Raw genomic sequence first — 14,605 nt, 5'->3', positions numbered from 1 at the left:
ATCTAGATAGATTAAAGACTTGAAGCCGAGGAATTAAAAGATTTGATGTCCATGCAATTGGTGAACTCATGTGATCATAATTCAATTGGATAAATTTAGAGAAAAAAATTAATTGGAAACTTTGCGTAACAAGTATGTACATCTTTTCTTATCTAGTTAGAAAAGTATAAGAGACAAGATGTACCGAGATTAAAGTTTTATTACAAAATGGTATTATTCTTATAATCCATCCTTTTTTATTATGGTGAAATGTTTTCTTCATTTTTACTCGTGGATGCAGACTTGTGACTAAACCATATTTTTTTTCCTCTCTCTATTTTGTTGAGTCTCTCTATTCTTCGTCGCTTTGAGAGCTTTAAATATCTTGTTCTATTAAGATCCGTTCTTGCCCCTTTTAACAGTTTAACCCACCCAGATTCCAACTCCAATTTTATTTGGCTGAACTATTTCGGCGTGAAACTAACCCAGAATCTATGCGCCACCTTCTGTGGCTGTGGCGTGAACCGTGGCCTAAAACATTTTTTCTTTCACCGAATTGCTGACATCGAAGGATAGGAGAGGCTAAATTGGAATGAAAAAATATTTGATAAAAGAATTTCTGAAAGAGGTAAACGATTGAGAAAAGAGAACGGTCATGGGGAAAACTCGGCCGGTGTGTGGGAGAGAGACCAACCATTCATGAGTCCTATAACAGCACCAAAGGCTCAGGGACCTGCTACGAGGCCAGGACAGCCTATAGACTGTGTGCACCCCTAATAATGGCTGGCTATTTGGCTGCAACTGATGCAAGAACAAGTAAAGACTCTTTTAGACAACCATTGTCATCTAATGTGCATAACTTTTTCATTAGAACAGCTTTCTAAAAATAAAAAAACTTTTTCGTGAGATAGCAACAAGCCTAGAGAAGTGAATTTGTGATTGAATTTTAAATTTAAATGTGTCACAGAAAATTACAATAAATAGAAAGATGGTGGGCACATACAAAGTTACATACTATGAATAATTTGATCTGAAGCCTTCTGTGAGAGCAAGAACCTTTGCAGAGAGCTTCGGTTGCAGCTTTGATATGGCTTGGCGGATATCCTGCAAAGATTTAGATAGTCAGTTACTTAAGGTGTAACATGGTGATAAACGGATTAGGATACAATATTTCACCTCAATACTGTATCTGGATGAAAAGTGGGTAAGCACGACAGCCTTGTTGCGAAAGCACTGGGCATGCTCTAAAATCTACAAAATGTGCACCGTTTTTTTCAGAACATGCAAAAACAAATCATTAATGATGTTTATCAGCCTTGAAGAGAAAAGGTGCAGTGCTCATAAAACTCCAATATAGAATTGCAGAGATGAGACTAACAATGGTGTGCTTGGGTTCTCTTTGGCATCAGCCTCTATAGTTGATAATTTTACACAAGAAAAAAAGAAGAGGGTGACAACTAGTTACCTCAAACAAATGCATATGACCACGTTCTCGCGCGTGTTCGATGTCATTTTCTTCATCTAGGTAAGTTGCCTGTAAAAGATAATCACTTTTCAATGAGGTACAGATTTCAAATTTCAAATTATAGGTCAGTTAAAATATACTGAAAATGTCTTTCTTCAACTCCTTCCATTTGGCCCAAATCACAAACCCTTAGCTTTTAATAGAACTTCTCATCCCCCACAACTCTAGAAAAGCAGTGGAACGCAATATCCAAGATGGGCAAGGCACTTAGGCTTGACCACCAGCAGTCCTACATTATATACTTCTTTCATACTATATAATATCTTCAAGAATCTGGAACTTTACAAGAGAGTAAGCGTGCAGCATCAATGAAAGTGCTAGTAGTGTATGAAGATGTTAATGTCTGATAAGGCCATGCCAGGATTGTACGTCGTAGCATATCATAGCTCAAGCTTGCTTGAAAATTTTCAGGCTACTAGCATTCCTCATTGTGAAATGCAGTAGTTTTTGTTGGATATTACCCTCCCCTAAGATAGCTCCCATTACACATAAGAGGGAAATCACACGATTGTTTCAAGGACGCATGCAACACACTTTTCCTTTGTTCGAACAATAAGACTACACCAAGGGGGGAGCAAGGATACCTCAGTGATAAGAATTTTTGCTCTCAGGGCATCTGCATTTCGAGGCTCAATAATGAAATCAGACATCGTATCTCCCGAAAAGGCAATCTCTGGAGATAATATGGTGTCTGTAATCTACCAAACGAAGATTGCAATGAATCTTTGGAAAAAAGATGAGTTCTGAAAATAAACTACTAGATATCAATTCTTCTAGAAGTCAGGCACAATTATAAAACCTCAACACCGGAGAGCTTCAGCTTCTTGATTTGAGTGCCTTTTAAATGGGCATACTGTTTTCTCAGTTTCTTTCTCATGGAATAAATGACATATCCCTGCATTATACTAAGAAACTTATGAACAAAAAATGATGAAATAAAGAAACATAATGTGTTTTCTAGACAAAACAGGTAGCCTTTAGTGGATTTAATAAAGCATACCTGGCTGGGTATAACATGCTGAGTTCTGAATGGTCTGACAACAAGGTCATTACGTATTTCATAGGTCTCTCCTGAAAGTATGATATCAAATGCAGTACAAAACTAGCGTACACATAAGGATGAGCTAGTAGAATTTAAAACAGTTTGCATACCCACATCCAGAGCAACTAGATCAAGTTTAAGTTCAGTTTGACTCATGGTCCGATGAATTTCAAGTAGCTTCTCCACATCCCCTTTAATGCATGGTGGCACAAATACTGTTGGAGGTCTTAAACTGTATAGGCCGCGAGTTGCTAAATACATTGGAAGACCTCCCTGGAATCAGGGCCGAAAAAAAATAAAATAAGACTGTTGATTCGGTCACTAAACAACTTGAAAGGATAAAAGAAAGTCAACAATATTTTTTCGACCCATCAGCATCCAAAACTGTTGAAATTTGTTCATGGTCCCTTCCAATCTGCATGCACCATCAGATATTCAGTTATTGAGTTCTCTATTTCTGTTGTGGAGGTGCAGTTACTTGCCTTTCTGCAAGCCAGCAGTCCTCAGATAGAAGGTTTTTATAAGGTATTATATTTAATTAAGGTGCTTCCTGCATGTAGATATCATAACAAAATGCTACCAACAAAAAAGAGGAACATACCACCACTGACACCCCAAAATCATAATTTAGATAAATGATATGCTGATGGAGAAGGAAAAGTGCAAGAAAGGTGGTACAGCAACAAAGAAAGAGTATTGCTATATGAGAGGTGGCCAAGGTGCCGCTGACTTAGAAAGATGGTTGGGATTATGCTTGGAAATGCACAACCACTGATTCAAGGTACAGCAAGACCGATAGCCAGTATATGTTATAGAGGTGGGATATTGGTAATGATAAGTTTAGAAGTATACGGCAACCACCAACAGAGCTGCATGATGCATTGTCAGTAAAAATAAAAACAATAGATGTAAATGAAGATGACCTGATAACAGTCAATAGTAAGCAAGCTTTAACCTCTTGAGGAAGCCTCAAGCTTCAAGACAATTACCAAGCAAACCACGGTGAGGTATAGAGTGGCAACTTGGAGCAGCAGACTAACAATATCAACAAGGAGGATATTAGAGTTGATAATTGCAATAAATGTGAAAAAATGGTAACGAAGTGTCATAAGAAGTATCTCAACTTATTAGAAAATTTGACAAATTAGGGAGATAAATCCATCAAAGCTTATTGTTGACTTGAAGCAGAGCCTTGGAGAAAATCACAAGGCTAATATTTTGTCATAATCGTGAACAAAACACCAAAAGGAAGAGCACAAATGTAGGTTCATTACAAAATATGAATTATGATTCTACAAAGCATGTCAAAACCACTTGACAGGCTCACAATGACTCAGTTAGGGAGGTACTTAGGTACAAGGTTGAAGGGTATGTAAAGATGCTGAGAGAAAGAGAGATTTAGATGAAATTAAGGAAATGGATATAAAAACATTGTAAGCAAACTAATACAAGGTCAAAGGAATTTGTTAAGTATGATGTTCTACTAAGCATCACCTTTTTTTGATTTTTTCCCCAAAGAATCATTATTCTTTTCTCCCATTAGCATTCTTAAAATATGGCATGAGAATAATTGCACCATAGGCTACATGTCTCCAAGAAATGGGTAGCAAGGAATTTGATACAGGACGGATGTAAGGGATGGAAGGCAGCGTGAAAGAATAGAAGAAGAGGGGAAGAAGAAGAAAAGAGGAGAGGGGGAGGAAGAAGAAGAAGCCTAATTTTCTTGCATTCATTCCTTAAAAATAAACAAATGCATGCCCTATATATATATAGGGCCACCAAATAACAAATAAGTCCCAACGAAGAAAACAATTCGAAAGAGGTCCTCAAAAGACAATATGCAAATTAATCCTACCCACATAAAATAAATAATAAAAAATAACATCAATCAATCCAGCCACAACGAAAGTGGCTGGACCGTCTTCCTGCGACAACCATGATCCCGCAAAATAATCAGTCCAGTACTCGTGTCCGCACCAACTCCCCCCGGGTAAGAAGAAGTCGACCCCGACGAATGACTCTGGTAGTACTCCAAAAGATCTGGGTCAATGCGCTGTAACTCCGCACGTGTAATCCATGTAGTATCAGACTCCGGGCGTCCTCGCCAACGAACCAGGAAACGTTGAACACCCCCATCACTGGTAGAAACAGTCTGCTCATCTAAAATGGCATCAATATGTTCTTTTTGTGCTGGTGGTAAAGCTAGATTGGTCGGAGATGGTATGGAATCAAGAATAGGAGTATCATCAAGCTCAAGTGATGGCTGAGCGAAAGGATCAGTAGGAATAGAAAGGGGGCCCTTGTAAGCAACCAAATCCTCAATATTAAAAGTGGAGCTAATACCAAAATCAGAGGGAAGATCAAGAACGTAAGCATTAGTACCCACTCGTTGCAATACCCGAAAGGGCCCAGCACTACGAGCCTGCAGTTTCTTGACGGTTCCAGATGGAAACCGCTCAGGCCGAATACGTATCATAACATAATCCCCAGTTTGAAATTTTTTATCTCGCTTATGAGAATCAGCCTGTAGCTTATATTGAGCATTACTCATATGAATGCGCTTGCTAATTTCCTGATGCAGATTATGAATGTGTTGTGCAAATGCATGTGCAGACTCAGAAATGCGAATATGGGGGGACATAGGTAGGAGATATACAGGTTTGCGAGCTTTATAACCATGGACCACTTCAAATGGACTCATCCCGATAGATCTATTGACCGACGAATTATATGCAAATTGGGCAACAGGCAGAATAGAATCCCAGTTACGATTGTGATCCCCTACTAGACTTCGCAGAAGGTTACCTAGACTTCGGTTGACGACTTCGGTTTGGCCATCGGTTTGAGGATGATAAGCAGTAGAAAATTTAAGTTTGGTGCCAACCAGATGCCACAAGGTTTTCCAAAAATAGCTCATGAAGCGGACATCCCTATCGGAGACAATGGTTTTTGGTAAACCGTATAACTTAACAATCTCATCAAAAAATATCTTGGCTACTCGAGAGGCATCAGAAGTTTTGGAACAAGGGAGGAAGTGGGCCATTTTAGAAAAACGATCCACAACCACAAAAATGGAATCATGTTTCCGAAATGTGCGAGGAAGGCCGAGCACGAAGTCGATACTAAGGTCAAGCCAAGGGCGATCTGGGACAGGTAACGGAGTGTAGAGGCCAGTATTTTGTTTTTTGTGCTTAGATAGTTGACACGTGCGACATTGTCCCACAATTTTAGCAACATCCCATTTCAAACTTGGCCAAAAAAATTGACGTTCAACTTCTTCTATGGTCTTATCACGGCCAAAATGTCCAGCGAGACCGCCGGCATGTACTTCACATATCAAGAAATCGCGCACGGAAGTGCGCGGAATGCAGAGCTTGGAAGCTTTGAACAAGTACCCGTCTTGAAGATAAACACCATCAATCAAAGGTTATTGTCCATCAGCAAGGGCATTATAGAGTTGGCCAAAATCTGGGCAAGACAAGTAATCGAGCTTAAGTCTGTCAAAACCGGTGATGGAAACAGACATGGCGGACAACAGAGTTACTCGACGACTTAACGCATCAGCAGCTTTGTTCGCAGCACCTGACATATGCTTGAGGACAAAAGTGTAATCCTGGAGGAACTGAACCCACTTGGCATGTCGATGATTAAGTTTTTTCTGGGAATTAAGAAAACGAAGTGCTTCATGGTCAGAATAGAGAACAAATTCATTAGGAAGGAGATAATGTCGCCAATACCGTAGGGCCTGGACTATGGCATAAAATTCTTTGTCATAGGTGGAATATCTTTGTCTAGCCTCATTCAGCTTTTCACTAAAATAGGCTATAGGATGACGTTCTTGACTAAGCACACCGCCTATTCCTAAGCCAGATGTATCACATTCCACCTCAAAAACTTTGCTAAAATCAGGGAGTCGCATAACTGGCGCTTCCGTCATTCTTTTCTTAATGTCACTAAATGCTTTAGCAGATGCGCGTGTCCACTGAAAATCACCTCGTTTAAGGCAATCTGTGATAGGTGACATAAGTGTACTGAAGCCCTTTATGAAACGACGGTAAAATGTGGCCAGGCCTTGAAAACTACGGATGTCAGTAATATTCTTAGGTTCAGGCCATTCAACAATTGCGGTGATTTTCGCAGGGTCAGCAGATAAACCCTCAGAGGAGACTATATACCCTAAGAAGTTTACGTGAGTAGTGAAAAATGAACACTTCTTAAGGTTAGCATAGAGGCTCTCGTTGCGTAAAGTCGTACAAACTTGCCTTAAATGGCCTAAATGTTGCTCCTTAGTTTGACTATAAATAAGGATATCGTCAAAGTACACGACTAAAAATTTGCCCATGAAAGGCCGGAGTACTTGAGTCATCACTCGCATAAATGTACTCGGAGCGTTTGAGAGGCCAAAAGGCATTACCAGCCATTCATAGAGGCCATCTTTTATCTTAAAGGCTGTCTTCCATTCATCTCCTGGACGAATCCGGATTTGATGGTAGCCACTTTTTAAGTCAATCTTGGAGAAAATCGTGGCACCTGCCATCATATCCAACATATCGTCGAGCCGGGGAATAGGAAAACGGTACTTGACCGTGATTCTATTAATAGCCCGACTGTCTACACACATTCTCCAAGTCCCATCCTTTTTTGAGTAAGAAGGGCAGGTACGGCACAAGGACTTAGACTCTCCCGAATAAATTCCTTTTGTAGAAGCTCGCTAATTTGCTTTAGGAGCTCTGCATGATCAGAAGGGTTCATCCGATAATGGGGCAAGTTAGGAAGGGTAGCTCCCAGCCGCCCGGGACTAGATCAATGGCGTGCTGAATATCACGCAAAGGGGGTAAATGATCCGGGAGGTCCTCAGGAAAAACTTCTTTGAACTCCTCGAGGATAGCGAAGGATTCAGCCGATAATGTGCTTTTAAGATGTGGCTGAAGTTCTTTAACTAGCAGGGCAAACACCGAAGAGTCCTTAAAGACGTTCCTCTCAAATTCCATGGGATTAAGGATATGCAGTTCCTTCCCCTTTGATTTACTCTTGTTCGTACTCTTATCTAGCGTTTTGGGCCGTAAAGGATTAAGCTTAATCTTTTTACCCTGGAATACAAAAGAGCAAGAGTTAGTTCGACGGTAGATGGTGACATCGAGATCGAACAACCAAGGCCTACCTAATATCAGATGACCTACGTCCATTGGGAGTACGTCACACCAGACAGTGTCTTTATAAGAAAGGATTTGAATAGGTACAAGACACCGTTCCTCAATGTGAATGGACGACGTGTCGATCCAGGAGACCTTATAAGGTTGAGGTTGGGACACAGGAGTCAGACCCAAGCGGGCGACAATGCTGGAAGATATCGCATTAATGCAGCTCCCGCTATCAATGATAACTTTACAATCTTTTTCTCCGCATTTAATGTAAGTGTAGAAAATTGAGGTTCGTCTCCAGTCATCAGTCTCCTTAGGCTGGATAATTGCACACCTTACTACATTCATAGTGGATTGGTCAGGTTCATGGGCAATTATCTGGGGAGCAGGTCGGAAACAGCCTAAAATGTGTGATTCTTCCTCAGTTTCGTCTTCGACGTCCTGAATATCATCTAAATTAGGCTCATAAATTTGTTCCTCCAAATTATCTATGTCATCCTTCTGTTCATGTGCATCAATAACAAGGGTCGGATTTGCACATTGGGAGGCAACATGACCAAACCCTTGGCATTTAAAGCACTGAATTCTTGAGCTTGTTTTTGGAGGTTCCTAAAATTCCTTTGCCTTTAATATCTCGGTTTTGGATAGGTGGAGAAGAAAAGGGTTTAGGTGGGACAGAACCGACTGGGGGTCTGGGTCCAGATGGTTGGGCACTAGTGGGAACCCGCCTGGTGTCAGGGCGCCTAGCAAACATAGATTTGGAGAATTGTTCATAGTTTTGCACAAATGTATAGGCTTGGTCTAAGGTGGCCACTTCACGAAGGACAAGTTCTTTCCTAAGCTCATCCTTTAGGCCTCGTCGAAACCGGCTCAAGATCATACGTTCATCTTCAGCTACATTACTTCGTATCATAAATTCGTCAAATTGGGCGATGTAATCAATAGCTGTGCGGCTACCTTGTCTTAAATTGTTCCATCGATCTAGGAGGTCAGCTTGATAACTTAATGGAAGGTATTTTTTTTTTAATTTTTCTTTCATTTCTACCCAATCTGTAATAGCAGGTTGATGTCTCCTGGCTAACAGTTGTTCGGTGTTTTGCCAAAACAACTTAGCTCGACCAAGGAGTTTCATTCTAGCGAATCGGACCTTTTTTCCCTCCGACAGATTGTACCACTCAAAGAAGTGATCCATTTCGTGTAGCCAATCGGAGAAGACCTTCGGATCAAGACGACCATCAAAAGGGGGGGCTTCAATCCTAATGCCTCGCATTACATCTACATCAGGGTCACGAGGTTCTCTAGGTTCTACGGTATGTCGGTGACCTCTATCAACATGAGGAATGGGACCAGGTCCTCTAGGACGAGGGAAGGCATAATGGTGACCTGGAACAGACCTATTATCAAAGTTGTCCTGCCGAACCGAGCCTTGTTGTTCTAGGATTTGTTCTAGGGTGTCGTCCTCATCAAGACCCGGTAAATGGGGAGTACTATCTTTTTGGGATTCAATAACCCTTTGAAGCGAAGCCTCAATTGAATCGAGTCGGGCATTAACCTGGATGGACATTGTGGTTAGGTCATGAATTTGGGCATTGTTTGCTTGGACTTGGGCATTGGTATTTTGGACTTGAGCATTAGTGTCGTGGATGGCTTTTAAGAGAGCTTCGATTTTGGAATCCATGTCTAGGTGAGACTCAGAATAAGATGCGACACGACCACTACGTAGATGCATAAAATGAATGCAGTATGTATGTTCCTACCAATTATAAAGGTTCCTAAGTAGACCTAATGCATGAGAGAAATTCGAAATGCAAAGTTTATGCCCAATATAAGCTAAAACTATTCCCTAGTAAATAAATACTGCAAACTGTAAATTACTATGAAGCGCAGGCCAACAAGTAGTGCAGTCAAGTAGTACTAAGTTTTCGGACTATGCAAGGTGTTACGGAGCCACGTATGTCTCCCCGAGTTGATCTAGCTCCACAGTTAATATTAAAAAGTTCTACTATTAGGGTTTCTGTTTGTCTTGTGAACGTGTGTGATCGCGTGTATTTTGGATTTGTGGAACGCATTACCACGCACAAATTAAGAAAATTAATGCCAAATTAATTGAGCAAATTGAATCTGCAGGAAATGGAAAAACAGAGCTGACTTGGTCTGGAGAGAGACTCGTGCGTGCGGAAGATGAGCAGGACATAGTCTACGGAGATGCAGGACAGAAACTCTATGACGGCTTCCCTGAAGGTGGTCGGAGAAGCTGATGGCGGTTGCGGTCGGGACGGTTCGTGATAGGGACCACCAAAGATGACAGTGATGGCGCGGTGACCGGCGGCGGCAAGTTCAAGCGGTGGCGCGGCGGCGCGGCGGCGACTTAGCAGCGGCGAGCGGCGGCAAGGAAGTGCAGGGGCGGCGCGCAGCGCAGTGGTGCAGCAGCAGGCGTGGCAGCGGCGGTGGGGAACGAGCGGGGGCGCTGACAGCAGTGGAAGGCAGGGATTGGCGGTGGTGGGAGGGTGTAGTAAGTGGTGGTGGATACGGGCGGGCCGGTGAATGTCCGGCGGAGTAACACAACTGCGGCAGAGGGAAGAAACGGGAGACGTGGTGGTGCGGAAGAATTGGCGGCGGCGGCGGTGACGGTGGGCGGAGGTGTTGACGGTGGAGAAGAGGCGGCGAGGGGTTGACGGAAAGCAGTGGTCGGAAGAAAAAAAACAAAAAACCAGAAGAGAAAGTCGGGAAATTAAAGAAGGAAGGAGGAAGCCTCCCGCACGTGCGTGACTTACGCGTCACGTGCGTCAACTCAATTTTTTTTTTTTTTTTTTGGTTAAATGACTCAAGTCGGGTTATCGGGTTAACAGACCCAACCCACTAAGACAGTCCGATCCGCAATTTTTTTTTTTTTTAAAATGATTCGGGTTAATGGATGATGGGTTAACGGGCTAACGGGTGTAGACCTTACCCGCACTGTAGATCATCTTCTCCCTTCGACGAATCCGACGGTTCACGCCTGATTTCGCGGCGGTGGTTGCGGGGAGGCGTTGCGCCGGTGGAGCGGGGCGGCGTCGAGTGGGGCGGCGGCGTCTTTCTCCTGGATCCGGCCACGGATGGTGGTAACAAGATGCGGCCGAAGCTTCCAGGGAGGCACGGCGACGACCGATGGCGAATCGGCAGCGACCGAAGGCGAATCGGCGGCGCGGCGAAACGGCTGCGGTGGTTGATGCTTGCACAGTGACGGTTGGAGGAGAAAATGACGAGGAGGCCGGCTTATTTGCCTCCCGGGCTGCTTTGGGGGTATCCGGCGACGGAGTCTTCCTTCTCTGCGTGAGATCCGAGAGAGAGCGAAGGGAAGGGTAGGGAGACAGCGGCGGAGGCAGCGGCGGTGGGAAACGAAGGCGGCGACGACGTCTTGCGAAGGAGACCGGTGGACTGACGCCAGGTAGAAATCGACCGACGGGAGGGCTTTGCCCCTTTTCTCTTCACGGTGGGTGAGGCGATGAATAGGGAAGAGAACAAAGAAGAAAGGGAACGACCCTTCTTCTTCGGAGTGCGTGCCGTGCGACGATCCTCCGTGCGTTCCGGCGTTTGCGGTGCAAATGCTCTAGCAAAATACAGATGAGGAAAAGGCCGAAAAGGAATCGGCGGGGGTCCGTCCATAAACTGGATCCCTCGACTTTAGCAACAGAGGCAAAGTCAGCCCTGCTCTGATACCAAAGCTGATGCAGGACGGATGTAAGGGATGGAAGGCAGCGTGAAAGAATAGAAGAAGAGGGGAAGAAGAAGAAAAGAGGAGAGGGGGAGGAAGAAGAAGAAGGCTAATTTTCTTGCATTCATTCCTTAAAAATAAACAAATGCATGCCCTATATATATATAGGGCCACCAAATAACAAATAAGTCCTAACGAAGAAAACAATTCGAAAGAGGTCCTCAAAAGACAATATGCAAATTAATCCTACCCACATAAAATAAATAATAAAAAATAACATCAATCAATCCAGCCACAACGAAAGTGGCTGGACCGTCTTCCTGCGACAACCATGATCCCGCAAAATAATCAGTCCAGTACTCGTGTCCGCACCAGAATTGCACCATATAGACCAAGTAAAATGAAATGGAGAAGTGAGAAACTACCTTGAGCATGACAAAGGGTCCATTTTTGCCATTGTGAATTGTTTTATTAAAAATGCTAATCCCTGTTAGAAAATAATGCAAAATTATGACTATGTAGTCAAAGGATTGGATGATGTACTTGTTTCCAACTAATTAAAATGCCAATTGTTTCCTTTAGTTATTTATTTTTGTTATTACCAATGACATCAATGATAAGATTGGGGTGCATAAATAAGAGTGATAAACCATGAACAGCATTATCCTTCGCAAGAACCATAAAATATTGACATGGTCAATTTAATTGATGCTTTCACTGGTCAGATCAGATTATCAGAAGATGAAGAGAATGGTTTGAAGATGAAAAATTATATGTAAAAGTCCTTTTATAGCTTAATAGGGTATTTGATCACAAAGTGTGCAAAAGAAAGAACGGTGCGGAATCTGGAGTTCGGATCCTGCGCTTTTGCACTGCAAAGGGCTTATATCCCTAGAGAGCTTCTACATCATCTGTCTCGGAAATGGATAGCTGTCGTGATTCTCGGGAATATAGAGGGGTGTGTTGGGTGCCAGACACAGTGCGTCATGGTAGCCGTTTGTCTTTGAGATGGATGATTTGGTGGCTATCCAAGGCTATATAGCCCTTTGTTGTCCAAAACACACACCACAGAGATCCCGACTCACAGAATCCAATGGTTCTGAACTAGGTCAAATTGTTCATCCTAACTTGTTATACAGAGTCATGCGGTCGAGACAATGTGTATTGTTTATAAAGTCTGCTTTCTTCCTAAGCTGGAGAAAAAGAACCAATTACCTAAGCACTTTTCTCAATCACTTTTCTTAACAAGAAAACTATGGCTCATTATGCTTTATCATTTTGATCTTCCATCTCCCATTTTCGAACATGTGGATGATATGCTCTTCATCACATAACTTATTATTCATTTAACATGGAAGCTATGCTCCAATAATGCATTGTCCCCCTTGAATCAAAAGAATATTGGGTTCCAGGACCATACTTGCAGACAAAAGAGTCAGTATTTTGGTAAAATTTACCTCAGATTCTGCGAGTGTTCATTCTCTCTCTCTCAATTTTATATATTTTCCTCCTTGATGATTGACACCACGAGTCTTCTCATAAGTTAGCGAATTCAGTTTCGAAATTCTACTAGGGTACCAAATTCAAAAGGTAGACCAAATTGAACTACAAATTCCATCTCTTTTCTAATTGTGGTACACCAATATTACAATTAGACAAATATCCATCCACATACAAAAGGGGAGAGGGAGGCTTACGATGTGATCGAGATGAGCATGGGTGATGAAGAGGAAGTCCTGATGGACGGCCCTGGACGGGCACCGGCCGATGTCAAAGGCGGCGTTGAGGCTGGGAACCACCACGCACGTCTCGTGGCCGCCCACGGAGACCCCCTCGATGAGGTATCCCTCCACATCCACGCCCTTCCGCCGGACCTCCGCCCGCGCCCGCCGGTACTCCTCCTCCTCCTCCATGGCCCTGTCTATCACCGATAGAAACCCCGACCTCTTCGCGGCTACCGCCCGGCATCGGTCGACGAAGACGCCGTCGAAGCCGGTTAATCGGACTGGTCGGTGAGGAAAGGAGTGGTGAGGAACAAATTGGGAGAGGTGGGAGAGGGGGAGAGGAGTGAAGGGGGTGGTAGAGGAGGAAAGGTTAAAGGACAACGGCATTCCGGAGCTCCTCGTCTACAGAGGGCACGGCATCCTGAATGGTGATATTATAAGGAAGATAGCGGCGAGGAGACGAAGAAATTTAGGATTTGCGGATGGATAATGCTAGAATTAGGGTTTAGCTTTTACGAAGATGATAACGAACGGTAACTTCACGCACCTGCTGCCGTTATATCTTTTAAAAAAAAAATCTGTGTCTTTGGTTAAGAGATAAAGAAATATCCATTGATCTTCTAAGCTAGCTCGCATGCATTTACGTAATTAATATGGGAGAAATAGTAAAATAAAATAAAGTCTAAGAAAAATACTACCTGCATTTTATATATAAATTGCAACTATATTTCTACATTTCGAATTGGTATAATATCAACCCTATATTTTGCATATTGTTGCAATTTGATCCATCCTCCTCCTAGTTCGGATCAGAGCTCATTAGAGATGCCAGATGCCTACTTGTTAGCTAACATGAAAATAGTTATGCCGTGTAGATTTTTTTAACGGAAGATAGAATCTATACCTATAGCTGAGCAGACGAAGGTGTAAACAAGATAAGAGGTAACCTACATGTGCATGAATGATTTAAGATGCAGTAAAACTTGGCCCCAAAAGTTCCAAACTTATCGATGCCATTGACGGTCCCCTTGAGGCTAAGGTGGCAAAGGAGGTCCAAGTTGGCATGCATGATGGTCAATGTCCTTGGTTGACATGGGAGACATGGTAGATGGGGGTGTTTTTGAGGAAAAGTGCAAGGAGTAAGCAAGTGTGGTGTCAAGGTGAGTGGTGAGCTTGTCCTAGATGCACTTCCAAGCCGCGAGGTAAGTGGTGTCTTTGTTGCGGGTCCTTCCATGCAAAGCACCATGACTTGAGGACGAGAGCCAAGGGTAGCACCGTGGATCTCATCGAGCATCACGAGGCGGCCCTCTGGGATGTAGCAGGTGTGGGAGTCATAGTTGCAGGTGTTGAACTAAGAGGGGGTGGGGGAATGGGTTGATGGTGGGGGTTGGAGGGGACAGGGGTGGGAACAATATGGGGGAAGGGGGAGGATTGGTGATGGGGGCTGTGTGGCTATTGAGGATGAGCTTGTGGTCATCATTGCCCTCGATCTTATTATTA

At 43.2% G+C, this 14,605-nt stretch overlaps 1 protein-coding gene across 1 annotated transcript; it reads right to left on the bottom strand.

Moving 5' to 3' along the window:
- Positions 1-831: 831 nt before the first annotated feature.
- Positions 832-13,619, bottom strand: LOC103696216 (tRNase Z TRZ2, chloroplastic-like). Its single transcript, XM_008777754.4, has 8 exons — positions 13,079-13,619; positions 2,657-2,819; positions 2,505-2,575; positions 2,304-2,399; positions 2,089-2,202; positions 1,445-1,513; positions 1,156-1,230; positions 832-1,083 (listed from the first exon to the last, which is right to left on the bottom strand). The coding sequence occupies exons 1-8, from the start codon at positions 13,490-13,492 to the stop codon at positions 994-996; spliced, it is 1,092 nt and encodes a 363-aa protein (XP_008775976.3). The 5' UTR covers positions 13,493-13,619; the 3' UTR covers positions 832-993.
- Between the last annotated feature and the right edge of the window lie 986 nt (positions 13,620-14,605).

The sequence above is a fragment of the Phoenix dactylifera genome, unplaced genomic scaffold, assembly GCF_009389715.1.
Source record: "Phoenix dactylifera cultivar Barhee BC4 unplaced genomic scaffold, palm_55x_up_171113_PBpolish2nd_filt_p 000143F, whole genome shotgun sequence".
NCBI lineage: Eukaryota > Viridiplantae > Streptophyta > Magnoliopsida > Arecales > Arecaceae > Phoenix > Phoenix dactylifera.
This window is presented reverse-complemented; position numbering and strand designations above follow the sequence as displayed.